Raw genomic sequence first — 21,422 nt, 5'->3', positions numbered from 1 at the left:
AAGGGTCTTCCTCTCAAAGGTACAGTATTATTAAAAGAAAGTGATTAATTTAAGACTTGAGTTACTGAAAGGAATGCAGAAGTAGTTCCAGGAGAGGATATCAATTGATCTGCAGATGGCTCCATCCCATTCCCAAAGAGAAGTAAGTGGTTTTCTTGAGATGGTAGGTTATACCAAATTGGCAGGGGATCTCAAATCTTTCACTCATGGACCAGCCTTTACGACAATTGACCCACAAATATGTACCTGACTCCTTGCCCTGGTCAGACCAGTGCCAGAAAGCATTACGGGAATTAAAACGTACCCCGTTTTCCTCCTCACCCTTAGGAATGCTTGATTATGAAAAATAATATTTCCAATATTGTACAGAAAGGGTCAAGTGGCCATTATCGGTACTGACACAACATCATGGATATCAACAACAACCTGTTGTACATTTTTCAGTTGTGCTTGTGTTGCAGGGATTCTGCTTATACACAGAACTATGCGTAGAACCCCAGGACCACAGTGAGTTGTGGTGTACCAGAAACTCACCTCAGAACCCAGAACCCAGTATCCGGCTAGCATAAGTGTCCCATTCGTTATCCGAGATTTAGCTCGGCGGTCCCAATGAAAAGACAACCCAGAACAAGCGACTCAGTACATACTCAGGAATGGTGGGAATCGGAAATACCTGTTCGTATATTATTCTCACATCAGTCCACAACAAGAATCAACAGAGACACGGTGAAAATAAAAAGAGTTTATTTTTATAGACCACGTGTCCTAATATGCAGTACTTTGGCTAATACAAGCAGACAAATGATTAAAATCAAAACCATCAACATAGTTACAATTCCATAGAATATAAAAGGGGTGATCATGTTATAATGACAGTGGATACTACCACTTTCCCTTTACTAAGAAGCTAATATTATTATTAGACTAACAGAAGGTCTCTTAGGCTTGAATAGGGGACCCCATACCTCAAAGATCAGCTTAGTGAAATCACATCACAGGAGCATCAGGAGTCTTCTCGCAGGAAGGCTCGTCTTCGGTCTGAATAATAAACATGATGTCCGTGATATTAAAAGCACCAACTTTCAGGTATGTGCAGCTGCTCGTGTGTTATGACTAAATAGTGGGTCGATCAACCTAGAGTGGAAAACATGCATTGTCTAACAACTCAGACTGTTTGTCACATCGTGTGCAGACCAAGGTCGCTTCGCAGAGCTCGGGATGGTAACAACAGATTACTCTCGTGTGAGGCAAAACTCGAGTCAGCAGTTCGTTTAAGCAATAACATGTGAACGCAGTGTCGTGTGCAAAAGCAGCAAGATGGCTTTCTAACTTCTGACGTGGTTATGCTAACTTAACAATGTATGTACGTATTAAGGGAGTCCTTACTACACTTGATCCAAGGGGGCAGGTCTTCTGGGATGGTCGAGCCATTTTGGTTGCAGTGGTGGCTGTTGAACAGTCTGATAATATTGTGCTGGGATTCCCCTTGACATTGTATGTGCCCCATTCAGATGAAATTTGGCTCAGCAGATGTAAAACCCAGCATTTGACTCCTGCCTGGCTTATTCCCTATGAAGTAATATTGTTGGGCGCCCATACTATATCTAGCAACCGAAGAGTGGATTTTAATGTTGTAGATATGAACTGTAAGGGAAATTGTAGTGCTACGTAGTTGGACCATGGAACTTGAAAAGCTTGAAGATTGGTGAGAAAGCAATTTGATAATAAAAATAAGATACAGGGTATGCCATGCCTAAAGAGTAAAAACAGCTACCTGCCAACAAAGTCCTAAAGATGCAGACAACTCAATAAGGCAAGTACCCATAGGGATATATATTAAAACCTCCAATTGTTAAATAATTGAAAGTACTTACAACTAATTATGGAGTTAAATCTGTAAACTTCAGTGCCAAAGTAATTAGCCATACCGTAGTTCAAATAGATACATCTGTCCTTTTTATGGTAGTATCTAGAGAAGATTTTGCTATTACATAATAATAAAGAGTTTCAAGACTCTTTGATCTTAGAAGACACTCTGAAGGCCAGTATATAAGGTTGACAAATGCCAAGGTCTACAAATCAGAAGAAAAGTATTCAAATTCATTGAATAGTTTAGAATTTGAATTTAGGAAATAGTCAAATTAAACGTATTCCTAATCAAATATTAGTGCTATTGCTGGGAAAAAGAAAAGGCTCATTGATTTTTTAGAACTATCTCTTAGGAACCAGTCAAAGAAAATTAAAATATTTGAATATGGTGAAAAATGTGGACTGCAGTTTGCACACTAATTTAAAATAGGACAATATGGGAATAGAATAAGAGAAATATGCATTCAGGAAGAAGTGGTATATAAAAAGCAAGAAATATTAAAAGCCTTCACAGATTTTTGATAAATCTTTTTAAAGACAAAAAAACAAAGTTTTGGACGAAGCTTTCAAGAGTTATCTAGCACAATTAGAGCTTCTCAAATTAAGAAGTTAGGCCCAACAGTTGTTAGCTTCTCAAAATCAATACCTGAAGCTCTTACCACAAAATATTATTGGAAAGCTTCGAACCCTGATAGGATTCCCCCTGATCCCCTCATAAAAGTTTGTCTATTGTACATACATATAAATCCTTTCAATCAGCCCTGAAAGCTCTATTTCAGAAACCTGATGAAAGACCTACACCAATGTGCTTGTTCCTGCCCGATTTCCTTGCTCAATCAATGTATACATATTATTCAAAAGTTCTTGTTAACAGACTGATCAGGGTGGTAGGTACTCTAATTGATAGTGACTATCAGGTTATATTCCTACAAAATTATTATTCACAGATAGTCCACATGGTTAATATAGCTTTGATGGAAAAAAACTCCCACTTGGAATATATTTGTTTAATGCAGAGAAAGCATTTGATCACTTAGAATGAATTTATCAGAAAATATTACTGTTAAACTTTGGATTACCTGAAGGCTATATTAAAGGTGTATGGACTGCCTATAAAACGCTGGAAGCTAGGGTGTTACTAAACAGGTATTTATCTAATGAATTTACTATCAGCAGAGGAAATCCTCTGGAAAAAAACTGTGGTGAAACATTTAAAAAAGATAAATATCAGCTCAGTTTTTGCCAAAACCAAATTTAAAAATGGGATTCTGACTTTAATTGATAGAATAAATGTTTGTAAAATCATAATTCCCAAACTAAATTGTTTTTCTCCAGATGTTCCCCTTATATTTAGGACCTAAATATTTAAATAAGATACAGTTAGAGATTTCAGACTTTATCTGGGCCGACATATCACCCTGAATAGCATTGAAAAAATTGTGTGCTAGTTAGATAGAAGGATGATGACCTCTACCAGATGTAACCTGTACAATTGCTCTTCACCACTCAAACGAATGAGAGCATTTCTCTCTAGAGAACTCGAGGGGGAATAATTGTTACCAATAGGCCTTTATAGGTGGATTGTTGTTACACTGTGCTAGTGTCTGTAGATGGGTACTTTGTTATATGTTTTGTCTCTATTTGCAGTAATAGGCAAAGGGTTTGGTGTCCATTACCCCCTCTGATAAACCCTGAAGGTAGAAGAGAACTGCATTGTTAGGATCCCTGTTAGGCCTCTGTAAGCGTGGTTGTATATTGTTTTGTCAAATGTAATATTTATTATTTTATACCTGTATTCCTCGTGTGGCTCAAGGTAAAGCTAATGCACAATGAGTTGGTTATGGTGTGAAACCTATTTTAAAGTCAATCGTTTCGGGAAAAGTTATGTCAGCTACCATAGGTCAGATCTCTTTAATATGAAAAGTTAGAACAAGACTGCAAGCCGAACTTATTTATAATTAAAAGTATACTTTAAAGCCAATAGGCCTTTAAGGGTGGATTGTTCTATATTGTGTTAAAGCCTATATGCAGGCATTTTGTTACATGAAATCTCACATATTACCTTAGTAGTGAAGGGTTTGTTGGTTGCCCTTTTGATATACCATGATGGTAGAAGATTTGCAGTGCTTCATGCTAGACACTAGTTATTGAGACTGAAAGGTGTAGTTGTTTACCAGGCTATTAAAACAAAGAAATCCCATTACAAATATATAATATATGTGCATACACAAAGGGCCTTTAGATCAATCTTGTTCTGCCATTAGTCTCTTAGAGAGTCATGCACATTGTGCTACTTCCTATCACAGCAAATAGCATGGAGCAACTGGTCAGCCCATAACAGCCACTGGCTCTATTGCCCTGCGATTGACGCAATTTCTTACCTGATTACATTCGCACATCCATGTGAATATGAGTGCACTTTAGTGCCGGAGCTGGTCGGCCAATCCTTTATATTTCCCTTTCTAGCTTTGTAAGACACCTTCTATTTCTTTCTTCCACCTTTTGTATTGACTTTTTAAGAGAGTCCTGTTGCTCTGCAGACCTAGTTGTCCAGAGAGCCACTACTTCTAAACTGAGCAGCCTTCTTGGAGAGGTATTATCATAGTAGATCATTGTTTTACCATTCCAAAATGTCTGCCACATTTGAATGCATTATGTCAGCCATCTTGGATAGGTACAACAATAATACATTATGCACAGTAGCATTTCAAGATTGCTGTCCAGTGCAATGATTATGAAATGTCCATCTTGGAATGATATTGTGCATAATGTATCATTGTTTTACTGGTCCAAGATTGCTAACAAGACGCTTATAAACGTAGCAGCAATACTGAAACTTTAAAACAACAACACACTATGTACAATACCATTGCAAGAAGAATGTCTGTTCATTATTCCAACCAATAAACATCTGTTATTCAGCGCCAAGATACCCTTTTTGGTGAATGTGCGCTTTACAAATACACATGGTATGTTATGTCATATGCCTGCCTATTTTAGCAGCAGCATGTTTTCTTTTTTCTACTTTTAATCTTTTAATTCATCTTTCCAATACTTGTTGAGTTTGCTTGTCTATTTTATTATAGTTGAGTAAGTGAGTGACTACAAGAATGCGTGGATGCATAAGTAGAAAGATGAGTGGCAGAGTACACTTATGATGACTTATTGAGTACCTAAACTCACAAGTGACTAAAGAGGCACTTTTGAACCTATTAGCATTGCCAATGCATGTTGCTTGCCAGTAACTCTGTTTATTGTTGATAAGCACATATGTTTCTTACAGTTGCTTTTTAATATTATGTTATTATGTTTGCAACAACATCACAAAATGAATTAAAGTAACACATATGTAATTTGGTACTATGTACCTTATTAAACAAATATGTAATATGAAATGTTTTGAGGTTTTTTTTGTAAATAGGGTCCAGATGTACTGTCAAGAATTCCTGTCATGCGAGGGGAGGAAAACGGTAACCAGCGAAAACGGACTACATCTCCCAGGATCCTTAGCGGTTGAGAGGTTATGTAATCAGGAGAGCTGTTACATAACTCAAGGAAAACACGCCCTTATGTAAACAGGAGAGCTGTTACATAACTCAAGGAAAACACGCCCTATAAAGGGAGGAACCGGGAGGTACAACGCTGTCGGATATTGTGTTTACACCGACGTACCTGCTTAGTGAAGAGCAGTGTTCCGGAGTGGTGCTCCAGTAAGGCAAGAATGGAGGTAGGTCGAGTCGTTACTCCCTGGGCCGTGTCTTGCCCCATCGTCACCTGTGAAGGACCCGGAAGCTCTACCGGATAACCATTGAGCTTCGCTTTTTGACTCGGCTGAGTCAAAGCGCAGTGGCGCTTTTGCTGGTTGGAGTCGTAACTCCCAGCCCGACCAGAGATACAGGGACTGCCAGCTGTAACGCACACCAGGAGGTGTTTGCCACGTTACAGACTCGGAAGTCCACAGGATCGATCGAGCGGCTGCTCTCGGTTCAGTCTTCTTTGCTTGTGATTGGGGTATCGGTGACGCATCACCAGGAGGTGACTCCGCGTCCCGGTGCAGTCTGAGGAAGAGGTTGAGCGGCTGCTCCCTTCAGGTAGAGACCCCGGCTGGGTGTTTCCCTGACTCCTCAATTCTCCCCAACACTCTTCGTGCCCCTCACAGCCTACCGATTGGCATTGTCGGCCATTTCATTTCTGCCCTCTGTTGGCATACGCCGGGATCGGCGTATATGCAGAGGACGGCTAGGACCATCCGTGCTGTGGGCTGGTAACGTACTTAGCCTGGAGGATTCCAGTGACTATAACCTTTGTTTATTCCTTGTATTATTTTTGCCTTCATTAAAATAACTAAACCTTCACAAGTGGTTGCGTTCTCATTATCGTGTCTGTTAAACGATCCTGAGACGTTCAGGGCGTTACAAAATATCCGACCTTAATAACACTAACTGTCTCCCGGTCGATAACAGACATGGCAACACTTGATGATGTGCTGGCTGCTTTAGCGACCGTGCAAATTGAATTGGCTGCCTCCAGGCAAGAAACAGCCGATGTAAAAGCCAGACTGGATGCTATCCAATTGGACCCGCTCACGCCCAGCACCTCCCTCACGAACCAGACCCCTGCGGTAGTAGTGGAAATGCCGGTAGCCGTCCCCTTGGCAACACCAGAGAGGTACAGTGGGGATCCTAACACAGTGCAGGTATTCCTCACACAAGTGGCGCTACATTTATCGTGCAAACCAAGGGCGTTCCCCACGAGTCAGGCTCGTGTGGCTTTCCTTATATCCTATTTGGCTGGAAACGCGGCACAATGGGCCGTACCTCTGGTGAGCAGGGACGACCCCATCTTATGTGATTGGGGTGCTTTTCGCGAGGAATTCCTGAAAGTCTTCGACAGAAGGGCTGACTCGTACACGGCGGACCGTGAAATGCTTGAGTTGAGACAGGGATCCAACGACCTAGTGCAGTATCTCAACGCGTTCCGAAGGCTGGTTCCGGAAACCAAGTGGCCTGTTGCTAAACAGACGGCGCTCTTCCATCACGGGCTGTGCGATGAGCTCAAGGACGCCGTGGCTCATATTGACCCACAACCCAAGACATGTGAGGGCCTTATCAACCTGGTATTACGGCTGGAACATAGGCTAAGTGAAAGAAAGGGGGATCATGGGAGAAAAGGAAACTCCCTTCCATCCTATGTGACAGTGGGAAGTCCTGAAACTTCCACCGCATCCAAGGGAGAACCCATGGACATCGGCGCAATACGAGCGAGCCTCACAGCCACGGAGAAAGAGTCACGCCGTAAACAAGGATTGTGCCTATATTGTGGCAAAAAAGGCCACTACGTACGTGAATGCCCTGCCAAACCGAAGACGTCACGTTATCGGGCCAACCGGTCGGTAACAGCCGTGGTGGACGTACCGGCGGAAAACTAGAGGACTCCCAGACCAAAGAAGGGGCATCTCGGAGTCACTCATCCATCCCTTCACTTTCCAACTCGGTCACTAAGGGACAACGACACCTGTTTCTCACGGTGCACGTGGGAGTGCATGACCAGTGGATACCCGTTGTGGCCATGGTGGATTCAGGGGCCACTGGCATGTTTATGGACCACAACGAGGCATGCAGGCTAGGGCTAGTGCTTCTTCCCAAAGCTGTACCCGAAGACGTCTATGCTGTAGACGGAAGGCGATTGGTGACGGGGCCCATCGGGCAGCACACGGGGGTCCTTCCGATGAGATGTGGGAGGAACCATTTGGAACAAATCGATTTTAACATCATCCGATTGCCCCAATATGGCGTCATATTGGGATTGCCGTGGCTACAGAAACACAACCCCTCTGTGGATTGGCCAACACATCGCATCGAACTGACGTCACCGTATTGCATCCTGCATTGTGGAATAAGAACGGAATCCCTTGACGCAGATGAGAGCGGGAGTGAGACGGTGGCTACAGCGGCAGAAAAAGATGTGGCTCTCCCCCAGGCTTATCACAGTTTTGAGGATGTATTTGATGAGGTGAAGGCGGAAGTGCTACCACCACATAGACAGTTTGACTGCCAGCGTTCCCAGCGGCAGTCCGGGGGTACCTGGATAAACTCCTCAAGCTAGGATTCATCCGCCCGTCCAAGTCTCCGGCCACCTCGCCACTCTTCTTCATCCCGAAGGCTAATGGGGAGCTGAGAGCCTGTGTGGACTTTAGGGCATTGAATGCGATAACCGTAAAGAATCGGTACCCCTTGCCTCTCATCAGTGTACTTCTGGAACAGGTCAAGAAAGCTCGTATCTACACCAAGTTGGATTTGAAAGAGGCATACCATCTGGTGCGCATGAGGGACGGAGACGAGTGGAAGACCGCCTTTAAGACCGGGTTCGGCCGGGATCGGCGTATATGCAGAGGACGGCTAGGACCATCCGTGCTGTGGGCTGGTAACGTACTTAGCCTGGAGGATTCCAGTGACTATAACCTTTGTTTATTCCTTGTATTATTTTTGCCTTCATTAAAATAACTAAACCTTCACAAGTGGTTGCGTTCTCATTATCGTGTCTGTTAAACGATCCTGAGACGTTCAGGGCGTTACATGTACTAACCTTCTGGCAGCAAAAACTTATCGTAATTTGCAAAATTTTTTGTGACCAGAAACTTATTTTGGGAACCAACTTAAGTCTTAGTAGGTCTGTTTGCAAAATAAGCAATCAAGTGGGTTGTAGTCAACCCTAGCTATTTATTTGGTAGGTTGCAAATTGCATTTCAATCTGATTGGTCACAATCACATGGATGGGAGGCTGCAAGGGTCTGCAGACTATCATGCCTCTAATTGCTTTTCAATAAAGTTAATTATTTCTTTAAAAGCGGCCCAGTTTTAAAGTAGCCCAAGTTCTTTAGAGGAAATTGGGCTACTATTTAGAATAGAAAACACTAAATGATCCGAGTAACAGTGAATTTATTTTTTCCACTTCAACTGCGAATGTTGACAAAGTTTGACATTTTGTAAGTTTAATTGCTAGAAGAACGTTTGGATTTCAGTTAGAAACACTATGTGATGTAACAGAATACTGGGTGAAGAGCTGCAGAAAAACTAAACTACAAGACTGTTGGTGTAGGATCCACTAATTCTATTTGTAGCTGTGGGAGAGTTGGATTCTGGAGTAACACAATTGGTTATAATGCTGGACTCACCTTTTGGCCTTGGTGGTACCAATACAATGAAAGGCTATGCTTCCTTTGAAACTCCATTAGTTTTGATAGAAAAAAGCTCATGTTTTATAATATCCAGATATGTTGAATAGGCTTAGTCCTTTTTAAATTGATTTTTGGAAATTGCCCTCCTTGCAGGGTTATCCCCAAACTGTTGCTTCTTCCTCCTTTGTTTTTCCTGACCTGTGGTTGTTGGTATTAAGACTCTGGGCACTTTACCACTGCTGATCAGTGCTAAAGTGCATATGCTCTCTGTGTAAATTGTTATTGTGATTGATTATCCATGATTGGCATATTTGTTTTACCAGTAGGTCCCTAGTAAAGTGCACTGAGTGTGCCAGGCCTGGTAATTCAAATGCTACTAGTGGGCTTGCAGCACTGATTGTGCCACCCGTATGAGTAGCCCTAAAAAGATGTCTCAGGCCTGCCACTGCAGTGCCTGTGCGCAGTTTGTTAACTGCCATGTTGACCTGGCCAGTGTACCCACTTGCCAGGCCTGACCCTTCCCTTTTCTTACACATTGGACGCCCCTATGGTAGGCCCAAGGTACCCCCCTGGGCAGGGTGCAGTGTATGTGAAAGGTAGGACATGTACTGGTGTGTGTAACATGTCCTGATAGTGAAATACTGCCAATTTCGTCTTTCACTATTGAAAGGCTATCTTGCCTATAGGACAGAATGGGCAATGCTGTATAACATCTTTACCTACTTATCTTCCCATAGGAGCATGATAGAAAATTGGAGTCTGGTATCCCTGAACTCAGAATTTAATAACACATCTTTTAGGAAGGATGGTTGTTAAATTCTGTGTTTGAAAATAGCACTTTTAGAAAGGGGCGATTTTCTTGTTCACCCTTTCCGTGTGCCTCTGCCTGTTTGTGGATTGACTGTCTGGTTTGAGAGTGACAGAGGCTGGGGTGGCTTCAGTAGTCTAGGTGAGTCAGCACTAGGCTGAATAGACCTATCTGCATTTGAAGTGGTGGGAGGAGTAGCACCTGGGCCTGAATAGGGCTGTGCCTGACTTCCACAATGCTGGCTCCACCTCCTGCGGTGTGTCTGATGGCCCTGGCCCACACTCACAAAGGAAGAAGATGTGCACTGGTAGAGTCCCCCCAGAACTGGTTTAAACTGAGTCCGGGACCCCTCTCACATAGAGAACAAAGACTTTTCAGGTATAAATACTAGAGCTAAAACCCCTGAAAGTTCGACTACTTCCTGATCAAGAGGAATCCCTACCAACGAAGATCAGCGGAAGAGACTGAGGAGAAGTACTGCCCAAGTGTGTCTAGGGCTGGCCTGCAGTTTGCTGTTTCTACTGAGGAGAGGACCAAGGGACCTTGCTGTATGCTGTGTCCCCCTGCTTGAAGAAGGACTTTGCTGTGTGCTGTGTCCATCTGAAGAGAAGTCTCCAAGGGCCTGACAAGAGCTGGCCTCCTGTTTCTGAAGTCCCAGGCACAAAAGGACTTCACCCCCAGCTTCCCTGAACTTCCTTGCTGGGAGTTCCAGTCTGCCAGGAGGGCCTGTAACTGTGTGTGAGGCCTTGTTGCTTTTGGGAGCTGGAAGCGCGACGCAACGAGAGAGAAGCCTGACGCCGCCGCAGCAGCCACTGTCGCATCATCGAGGAAGCGTGTCACCCCGCCACTGTTCGCCATCGCATCACTGGAGAAGCGTGCCGCCGCAGAGCGTGCCGTCGCATCACCGGAGAAGCGTGTCGCAGAGCCGTCGCATCGCTTAGGAAGCGCACCGCCGCTGATCGCCGCCGCAGCACTGGAGAAGCATGTCGCCATCACCAAGGGTGTCGTCGCATCACCGGAGAAGCGTGTCGCAGGGCCTGTCGCGGCTCAGAAAACCACCAAGTTCATCGCACGGCCGTCGGGCGGACACGCATTCCCTCCACGTTGTCGTATTGCAACAAAGACGCCATTTCATCGCATCGCACCGGGTCATCGCAACGCATCGAGGCGCCATCTTGTCGCATTGGAACCGGAGCGCAGGAAGAATCAACACATCGCTTTCTCTGCATCCCTTTTGTTTGTTTAGCATTACGCATCCCAGGTACTTTGAGACTAAAGTGTCGCATTTATCATCTACAAGTTTATTTTTGCAACAACACTTTTTAAAGACATTCTACTGAGTTTCTGTATGTTGGATTTTTGTCGTTTTGGTCTTGTTTAGTTTAGATAAAGATATTTTATTTTTCTAAACTGGCGTGGTGTTTTCACTGTGTTACTGTAAGTGTTGGTACAAATACTTAACACATTGCCTTTGGGATAAGCCTGTCTGCTCGTGCCAAGCTACCAAGAGGGTGAGCAGGGGCTATCTAAAGAGTGTATTCCCCTTACCCTGACTAGAAGCAAGGGTCCCTATTTGGTCAAAGGTACCTACCTCTGCCAACTAGAGGCCTTCAGTTCTAACACTGATTTTTTAGGTTGGTGGGTTCTGTAGTACTTGCATTCACGTATTGGGCGCCAAGACCTCCTCGGCTGAGGAGGCTGGTTGAGGGTGGGATAAGGGAGGAGGCGGAGTCATGCCCTGGGAAGGGCAGTTGTGAATGGGACCTGCTGAAGGAAGGTCGCAATAAAGTGTGGTACTAGAATCCTGGCCCTGAGTCTGTGTCCTCTGTGTCCAGGACACTACAGCTGGCGACGAGTGTGATCACAGCCCATGCGGTGTGGGTGCGTGCCCTGTGAGTGCAGGGGCTGTGCGAGCGTGTGGAGCGCTGCTTAAGGATTCCTGTGGCGTGGTTCGGGAGCCTACCCCGACACGCTCGTTTTGGCGTGCTACGATCCGTGTGCCCACACCGGTCGTGTCTGGTTCGCCGAAGAACTGAGGGGTAGTGGAGAGCCCCCCCCGACGTGGGAAGTGGCGCAGACGGAGTGAAGGACACCTGTGAGCCCCCCCCCCGATGTTGGAGCAGCGTGGAGGTCCCACGCGTGCTGCATGCAGAAGCGATCTGGGGGCCCACCCCAGTCGCGTGTTGTCGAGCCCCGGTACCTGTGGGTGAGTGCCTTCCTTCGTGTTCGGCTGCCGAGTGAGGTCCGGTTGCTTGAGGAGCTGCTGCCGGTGTGTGAAAGGCCAAATCCCGTGGAGAACAAGAGTTCGTGGCTGCCATTTTGAAGTCAGGCACCTGCACCAATCCCCTGCGAGGAAGTCCCGGTGGCCATTTTGAAGTCAGGCGAGGTTCATAAAAAAGCATCAAGCACTGGTAAATGCAACTGAAAAGTGCCTAAAAGACATCAAGCATTGGTAAATGTCACCGAATAATCTGAAATTCATCAAGCATTGGTAAATTCAGCTGCAAAGAGCCTAAAGACATCAAGCATTGGTAAATGTAACTGAATAACCTGAAAGTCATCAAGCACTGATAAATTCAACTGAAAAGTCTGGAAAACTCATCAAGCATTGGTAAAGTCAACTGAAAGGCCGCTTCATCACCATGTCTACTTCACCAAATCGTCTAGCAGGTCCGGCGCAAATCAATGGTGGACGTATGGGGGTGCTTGGAGTGTCGTTTCTGCGTCCACCTGAACCTTTGGTCCTCGAAATGGGAGGAGGTATGGGTCTTCGGTGGAAGGAGTGGCTTGAAGATTTTGAAGACTTCATGAAGGGTTCGCGCGTGACGGATGCCGGTCAACAGCTGTTAGCACTACGTAATTTAATAGGAAAAGACGTCAGCCAAATTATAAAGGAACTACCTGCAGCCGATGTGGCATCCTACGCTGATGTGTGTGCAGCTTTGAACCGGAAATTCTTGCACAAAAAGAACATTGATTATGAGAGATACACGTTTAACCTGGCGGCTCAAGAAAAAGAAGAGCTCATGTGCGCCTTCATCACATGCCTTAGACGTCTGGCACGCTATTGCGAGTTTGACTCTTTCTCAACCAAAGATGCCCTTCTTCTGAGGGTTATTGAAGGCTGTCAGTCTGAATCGCTAAGACGGAAACTGTTAAAGAAAAGCTATTCGCTGGACGAAATTGAGGAGATGACAAGGGTGCATGATCAGGCTGAAGAGCATGCCAAAAAGATGGAAGCCGGGAGAAATGAAAAGCGTGAACAAGCCTTCAGGCTTCAATCTCGCAACACACGCAGATATTCTCCAGTGAAGCAGAGGTCATCCCGGTCCAAGATACAGCAGCAACCTGTGAACCGACGACGTCGTAGCTCCAGTCGAAATAACAGACGGCGGGAGCGTCATCTCAAATGTTATCGATGTGGCTATGATTTTCCTCACACGGACGGGTGCCCCGCTATGGGTCAGAAATGCAGGAAGTGTGGAGGGGAGAACCATTTTGAGAACGTATGTGGAACCTACAGAAAAGACAAACAGATAGGTCAGGAAAGGTCATCTCGACCTTCGAGCACGGGTCACCAGGTCAAAGCAGTACGTGATCACAGAGACTCGTCAACAGGATCGTCCCGCTCCAGCTGTCAGTCTCACCGAAGTTATCGATCCCGACGCACGTCGTCTCCAGAATCAAGGTCAATGTCTCCCATCTCGCAGGACAGTGATGAATACGTGTGTATGGTCGCTGACCCCAACCGATTGAAGAAATATCCTCGGCTCAGCATCCAAATCGGCACGCACTGGACCAAATTTGTGATGGACAGCGGAGCTTCTCTCAATTATATACCAGTGGCAGAATATCAGAGGATGAAGTCACCCCCGCAACTAAGCCCGGCTCATGTGAGAGTTTACACTTGGATGTCCAAAAAGCCACTCCCTTGCTTGGGAAAGTTCTCAACGCACCTCACGTATCAAGATCGCACAATTCCTGCCTACATCCATGTCATTAAAGGGCCAGAGGCTGACTGCCTTTTGAGTCTTCCGACTGTTGAGCAGCTAAGACTAGTGGACATTTTGTACAAGGTGGATGACGAACTTGATGTGGCTCAAAAATTTCCAAAGCTATTTGCTGGCCTGGGAAAGATGGCGCATTGCAAAATTTGACTAAACATTAACGAACATATAACTCCTGTAGCTCAACACCATCGGCGGATCCCCTTTCATCTCCAACAAGCAGTCGAACAGGAGCTACAGGATCTGCTCAAAGCCGACATCATTGAAAGGACAGATGGACCTACACCCTGGGTTTCTCCAGTAGGCGTAGTGCCGAAAAAAGGAGAACCCGACAAAGTCCGTCTGTGAGTTGATATGAGGGCGCCCAACACCGCCATTGAAAGAGAAAAACACCCTGGGCCACACATCAGTGACATGATTGCTTCACTCAACGGTGCAAAGATATTCTCCAAACTGGATCTCAATAAAGGTTACCACCAACTGGAGTTACAAGAGCAGTCGCACTACATCACAACTTTTTCAACCCACATTGGTCTCTTCCGGTACAAGAGACTCCGTTTTGGAGTGTCTTCTGCTGCTGAAATCTTTCAAGAAGCCATTAGAAAGACGATTCATCACATCCGCAATACACTAAACTACAGTGTTGACATCTTGGTTTATGGGTCCACAACGCAAGAACACGACACCGCCCTAGAACGAGTCTGTCATGCACTAATGGAAGCCAACCTCACGCTAAATAAAGCCAAGTGTGAGTTCCATAAGTCCACGCTGAAGTTCTTTGGTCATATCTTCTCCCAGGCGGGAATGAGATCAGATCCAGACAAAGTGGCTGCGTTGAATGACACCCCCAGCCGTTGGGATGCAGGAGATGTTCGGTCTTTCTTAGGGATGGCCAGCTACTGTGCCCGGTATATCCAAGACTATGCCACCATCAGCTATCCCCTGAGGCAACTCACAAAACAAGGTTGTCCGTTCCAGTGGTCGGCGGGATGTGAACAAGCCTTCAACGAAATTAAAGCAGCTGTGGAGTCCGCCGACAACATGGCTTATTTTGATCCGAAGAAAAAGACAGAAATCACCGTAGACGCCAGTCCCGTGGGGCTGGGAGACATTCTAGCTCAATATGACTCTGAAAGTGATCAGCGATACATAATTGCCTATGCCAGCAGAAGCCTGACTGAGACGGAGAAAGCATATTCTCAGCCCGAGAAAGAAAGCTTGGCTGTCGTTTGGGCCTGTGAACATTTTCACATCTTCATATACGGAAAACATTTCACACTAATCACCGATCATCAGGCCCTCATCACCATCTTTGGCAATCCTCGAGCTAAGACGCCACCGAGAATAGAACGCTGGGGCCTTCGCCTCCAAGAATACACTTACACAATTGTGCACAAACCCGGAAAAGCAGAAAACCCTGCTGACTACATGTCAAGGCACCCCAAAGAGACAACCAAGTGCAGATCGTCTGTAGCCGAGGAATACATATGTTTTGTGGTGGATCAGGCTCGACCGCCAGCAGTCCCGCTGGAAGCCATCTTAGATGCCACTCGTGAAGATGTCACTCTGCAAGACGTAAAGTGTCGTATACAAAACAATGACTGGATACACTTAGATGTCGACACTCCAAGCAGCGTAGTTGACAGACATGAACTTTCCGCTTTCAAGCACGTGAAGGAGGAACTGTCAGTAGCCACGAATGGCCTGCTCTTATGAGACAATCGAATAGTCATCCCGAAGCATTTACGGCAAGGCATTATTAATCTGGCCCATGAAGGCCACAGAGGCATTGTGGCCACCAAGAGAGCCCTGAGGGAGCGAGTATGGTTTCCAGCACTGGATCAAATGATAGAGCTCACACTGAAGGACTGTCCCCAATGTGAACTGGTCAGTCAACCTGATCCTCCCGCACCACTGCAAATGTCACGATTGCCAGAGAGTGTGTGGCAGCATATTGCTGTAGACTTCTTTGGGCCATTTAAATCTGGACAATATATCCTGGTTATCATGGATGAGTACTCACGTTTTCCGATCGCACTACTCATTGCGTCAACCAAAACGTCCAGCACAATACCTGTTGTGGATGAAGTGTTCGCCGCCTGGGGCATTCCCAAAATAGTGAAAACAGATAATGGACCTCCGTTTAACAGTCAAGATTTTGCGGACTTTGCCAAGCATCTCAATTTCAAGCATCGCAAAATTACACCTCTGTGGCCTCAGGCCAACGGAATGGTTGAGAGATTTATGTCTACCTTAAAGAAAGCCGTTCAACAGGCTGAAGTGTCGCGGCAAGACACTCAAATGGTCCTAAATGAAGTCCTGCGAGCGTACAGAAACACGCCTCATTCCACTACTGGTAAGTGCCCCGCGACTCTAATGCTGGGCCGGCCAGTGCGCACCAGAATACCCATGCTTGACTGGAATGAGAGAACAGTATCCCATGACTCTGATTCAGATGACATAGCTGCCACTGACCGACTCAAGAAGGAGAAAATGAAGACGTACGCAGATCGTCGTAGAAGAGCTGCACCGTCCTCGATTCGCGAAGGTGACTGGGGTACTAGTGAAACAAGAACAGCAAAAGAAAACTGATTGTAGTTATCATAAAGCTCCACTAGTAGTCACCCAACAAAAGGGAACCATGATTACTGCTGAATCTGATGAGAAGAGAATCACCCGAAATGTGGCGCACTTCCAGAAGTGCAGTCCTAAAGTTAAAGAATTGCTCAATGGTCCTGTCACTGGAGAGATGAGACCTAGTGTAACTGAAACCAGTGACCAGCCGTCGAGAGTGACCCCCAATGGAGGAGAACCCGACTGTCCAGACGTCTATATCCGTCCGCGCCGAACCATTAAGAGACCAAGTCATCTGATTGAAGAACTGTAACTATGTGACATTTTTTGGGGGGTTATCTATTAGAGAGATTAAACTAACTCATTTGTTAAGAAAGGGGGAGATGTAGTACTTGCATTCACGTATTGGGCGCTAAGACCTCCTCGGCTGAGGAGGCTGGTTGAGGGTGGGATAAGGGAGGAGGCGGAGTCATGCCCTGGGAAGGGCAGTTGTGAATGGGACCTTCTGAAGGAAGGTCGCAATAAAGTGTGGTACTAGAATCCTGGCCCTGCGTCTGTGTCCTCTGTGTCCAGGACACTACAGGTTCTTTGCTTATTCTTGTTTTGGTTTCATTATTTGAGTTTGAATATGTTTTCAGACCATGGCACTATTTGTACATTGTGTCTAAGTAAGTTTCTTATAATAAGAATTAATTAAATATTTTTTTACGAACAACATTATTAGTGTAATGTAAGCTGACTTAGTATTCCCAACATTGCCACTGCTTTACGGCTTCTGCATCACCTCCAACGTAAGACCCCATATCTGTGACAATGTTTTTGTTCCTCATGCATTTATTTTCTTCCTTTTTATTCTGGAAGGAAAATACACTGTGAACCCCCCTCTGACTCATCCAGTCTCCGACGCCCTTCTCTATCCCCCTGATCCACCTTCCATGCCTGTTCCTTCCATGACTCCTCCTCCGTTATCCCCGTGCCTCGAGCTCTTCCTCCTATTCGGTGTGATGGTGAGAGACTCCACGTTACACCCCCATTTTCCAATCCGAACTCAGCAGCCCCTCTAAAGTGTCACTCCCATTTCTTAGTCCTCGTTCTTCATCGCCCCCTTCCGACCCTCCTCTTAAAAAGGAGTAAGGCAGGGTGAAGGCAGAACGTTTCAGGTTCTACAAGGTTTACAGAGTGAAGAGGCCAAATGGCGTCTTTACCAGCACGGTGTCTGTGTGATTTACTATTTTCGAGTGTAAAGCTGTCCATTATGTTACCTCAATTAATACAAATTCTGAATTTCAATGTACAATGACAGGTTTGTTTACCGGGATATATAATACTACACCTTGATCTTTTGGGAAACTATGTCAGCTTGGTTTGCCATCCTACAAAGTATAGTCACATTCCAAACGATGCTCTTAAATACTCTGTCAGCTAACACTATAAACTGCATTTTCATTATTTAGAATAATAGGTTGTTGTTTATCTTGTTGTCATGCGTTATGAAGAAGGGCACTGTTCGAAGCCCGGAGTTGTCCTCTTAGTCCCAACTTCAGTTAAGAGGAATGCTCTAGAACTTTCCATGAGGCCTTTGAAAGATCCTTACGTGATGTTCTTTTCTTGTCAGGATATGTCACTGTGAGGGGGACGACGAGAGCCCCCTCATCACACCGTGCCGCTGCACGGGGACCCTCTGCTTCGTGCACCAGTCCTGCCTGCACCAGTGGATCAAGAGCTCCGACACGCGCTGCTGTGAGCTCTGCAAGTATGACTTCATCATGGAAACCAAGCTGAAACCCCTCCGGAAGGTACCGTGTTTGCCTCTCGCTGCTTGCGTAACTAACCCTGAAGGTGTCACAGGAAGAAGTATTCCATTGTGTGATTATCAAAAATAGCGGTTTTGTTATCTTTCGTGTGTAAGCATGTATCGGAAAGCGGTTCATCCGTCTTGTGTCTTTACGCAGACTGCCTCACTAGGGCAATACATTACACAAAACTATACAGAGAAGGTATTTTACTTTATAAATGTCAACGTTTTTATTGAAAATGCAAATATTGCAATTAATGACATGTTACCAACGAATAATAGAGCATGCAATTTAACATAAAAAAGACAGTGAAGCTCTACGCTCTAACTGGGGACCAAGGAATGGCGGAATGTAAGGTCCTGGACACCCAGTGGCATACTTTCATGTTTTGTTTGATATTTTTTGGCTGGATGAGGTGCAATTCGTGGATCAAAGCTTCATAACAGGGCTGTAGTGGAGAGCTAGGCTGTGAAGGCAACAAGGTTGTTAGGCCTTCTGGATGGTGAGAATAATTTTGAATGTAATTCTGAATTCCGTTGGAAGCCAGTGGTGGGCGTCCAAGCCAGATTTGCATGGCATTTGTAGTTTCTGTAGGTCGAAACAGAGTTTGGCTGCATGATTTTGCAGTATTTGCAACCTTTCAGTGAACTTTTGCTGCCCTCTATAGACCAGAGTACAGTAACGCAGGCAGGCACAGCATTACTAGGGCAGTTGTCAATTCCATTAGATACATAACAAGTTTTAATGTGTGTCTGGGTTGTCCTGAGCATGGACAATTCAAGTTTATCACCACTAGCACTAGAATTACCTTTCGGATGAATGAATGATCCCAATATAAGCTTAACCCCAGTATTTTTGTACTTTCTGGGAAGCTTGCTATTGTACAGACCTGCTGGTACAAGGATCTTTGTTTCACATCAATTCAGAAACAAAACATTATTTTTGCCTAGTAGACGATGTGGATTAGGCAGTCTGTGATTTTATTTAACTCTCTGATTGGTTGTCCATTTCAGAGCGAATTTGGGAGTCGTGGGGATAGCTTTGGAAATTACTCCAATGACGAATTAGCACGGTTTGGCCAGCTGAAACATGTAAATATTGTAAAGTAGAGGTGAGAGGGATGATCCCGGTGGAACTCCACAAGTCACCCTTCATGCTAAGGATGCTTCCGTCCTAATGTACATCAGTTGTGGAGAAAGGAACAAACCCATTGCATGGCTGTTTCAGATAATCTGACCCATACTTTGAGTCCTAAGAGAAGGTATTGGGAGCCACAGTATCATGAGATGTGCCAAGATCCAGAAGAATTAGAGCTGCTTCCGCTCGCCCAGGCTGGTAGGTGGTCTTCTTTAGTGTTAATGGAAATGTAACAGGGGTACCCTAGCACTATTAGGATTGTGTAAATCTACAAAGTTGTATTTATTGGGTTGTCCCTGAAATAGAATAAATTAACTGAAAAAGACCGATCAAGCTAATGGAGGCTTTAAGGAATGAAATTATAGTGCAGTAAGACCTTTTTTAAAAAAAAATAATTACGAGGTGGAAGATAAATAATTCGTGCACAATAGACACACATTAAATAGGAAGGCTAGAAAAGTCCCAACAAACACATAACCCTGCTGTGAGCCTCTTAAATTGACGAGTCCATCGATCTTATGGGAGCCACCCTCCCCTTACATTGATACAGCGAGTATTCTAAGTGAAAGCAAGCCGGATAGGGAGCTCTCCATTGAGCAGACGGGCTGGGATCTGAGAACAGCAAGCAATACAACAATGGCTACAAATATTGCTTCGTGAGCTATGATGGAACCATTACAAGCATTATCAGTTCTGAACACAATTAACTTTGAAGTAACACCAGCATGTTCACGTAGCAAGTTACCCATAAAGCTAGAAACCTCAGCCCAGTAGGATTGAAGTTTCAGACAACTGGCAAACATAAGTGCTATCAGTGCCAGATATATATCATCGAGGGCAGTTATCGTCAACTCGACGTCCACACTTGATTACTTTTACCAAGGTATACTAATAATTAAATAAAGTTTAATAATGCAGTACTGTCATATTTTCATTTAAGAGGAGCAGATTTCCCAATGTTAAGGCCTCACATAGATTTGCAATGGACACATTGCTGCTTTGCTTGTTGCTTCAGCTTGCTCCAGATCGTCTATGGTTGCCTCAGAAGATATTTAGTAATAACCAGTATTTTTTATTTTTTTTGCTTGCTTTTGGTTTGATGATAGCTTCCATTGTGCCATATTGAAATGGCTTTGATCAATTTGTATATATCGTCTCTACTTTGTAGGAATTAAAAAAATACTCCTTAGGAATGCCTTACATTTCCTGTTTGTGAAAATGAGTAAATATCTACGAGCCATTTGATCCCGGCCATATCCCCTATGTTGGTGTATCTGTCATGAAAAAGTATTGGTAGTGATAGGGACCTCTGATATTTTAAACACCTTAGCTAATATTTTCCTTATCTTGATAGCTTATTGAACTATCTTAAATCTGATAACTTTGTTCAGTAAAATGAGTTCAAAAACATGCACTTAGCCACCTAAACTTAATTCATAAATAGAGGGCGGTTTACAGGTGGTCTGAGTCCCGGGAGTATGGCCCTTGATGAAAAAACTCATGTGTTTGGAAAGTGGATACATGATATTAAAATCTGAAGTTAGGGAGTGGGCCGCTGCCTCTTGTAATCGGAAGTCTAAGATATTTGATGGCTCTCCTGGGGCGTCTGTGTTCCTAACAAACGCATAATAAGTTCATTTTTTTAAACCAAATGGTGTGCAAAACTAGAGGAAATTCTCAGAGTACGAACAACATTTTAGGCAAAACCACCCTCTTTATTATATTGCAGCAATCCATTAAGGTGAGTTGTAGATTGTTCCATTTAATTTTTTTAATGATGTTTTATCTTCTGTAATAATGGATCATAATTCAGTTGAAATATTTTGTCAATATCTGTCGTTAACTTGACTCCTAGAGAAAATCTATTGGGTACTTTCCTAGCATCCTGTATTTTAGTGTGGGTATGAAGATGTCACCGGAGCTACCTAGAGCCTGGACTCTGATACTGTCCCTCAAGACCTTGTACTTGGACCTCAAATAACCTCCAGGTCAGCCGATGACCTCTAACTGTGGACAGTCTATGTTTCCCTCCATGGTAGCTTCACAGAGAGCAA

The 21,422-nt window shown here is 44.6% G+C and overlaps 1 protein-coding gene across 2 annotated transcripts in view; it reads left to right on the top strand.

The window, feature by feature from the left end:
- MARCHF1 (membrane associated ring-CH-type finger 1) overlaps positions 1–21,422 on the top strand; it is a 1,509,818-nt gene that overhangs the window by 1,141,194 nt on the left and 347,202 nt on the right. For both annotated transcript variants that reach the window (XM_085641780.1, XM_085641781.1), the window contains exon 5: positions 18,051–18,231. In XM_085641780.1, the coding sequence (XP_085497906.1) occupies positions 18,051–18,231 (181 nt within the window). The remainder of the gene's footprint in view (positions 1–18,050; positions 18,232–21,422) is intronic.

Source organism: Triturus cristatus, chromosome 2_2 (genome assembly GCF_964204655.1).
Source record: "Triturus cristatus chromosome 2_2, aTriCri1.1, whole genome shotgun sequence".
Classification (NCBI taxonomy): Eukaryota; Metazoa; Chordata; class Amphibia; order Caudata; family Salamandridae; genus Triturus; species Triturus cristatus.
Note: the sequence above shows the minus strand (reverse complement) of the source record. Positions and strands in the feature narration are given on the sequence as shown.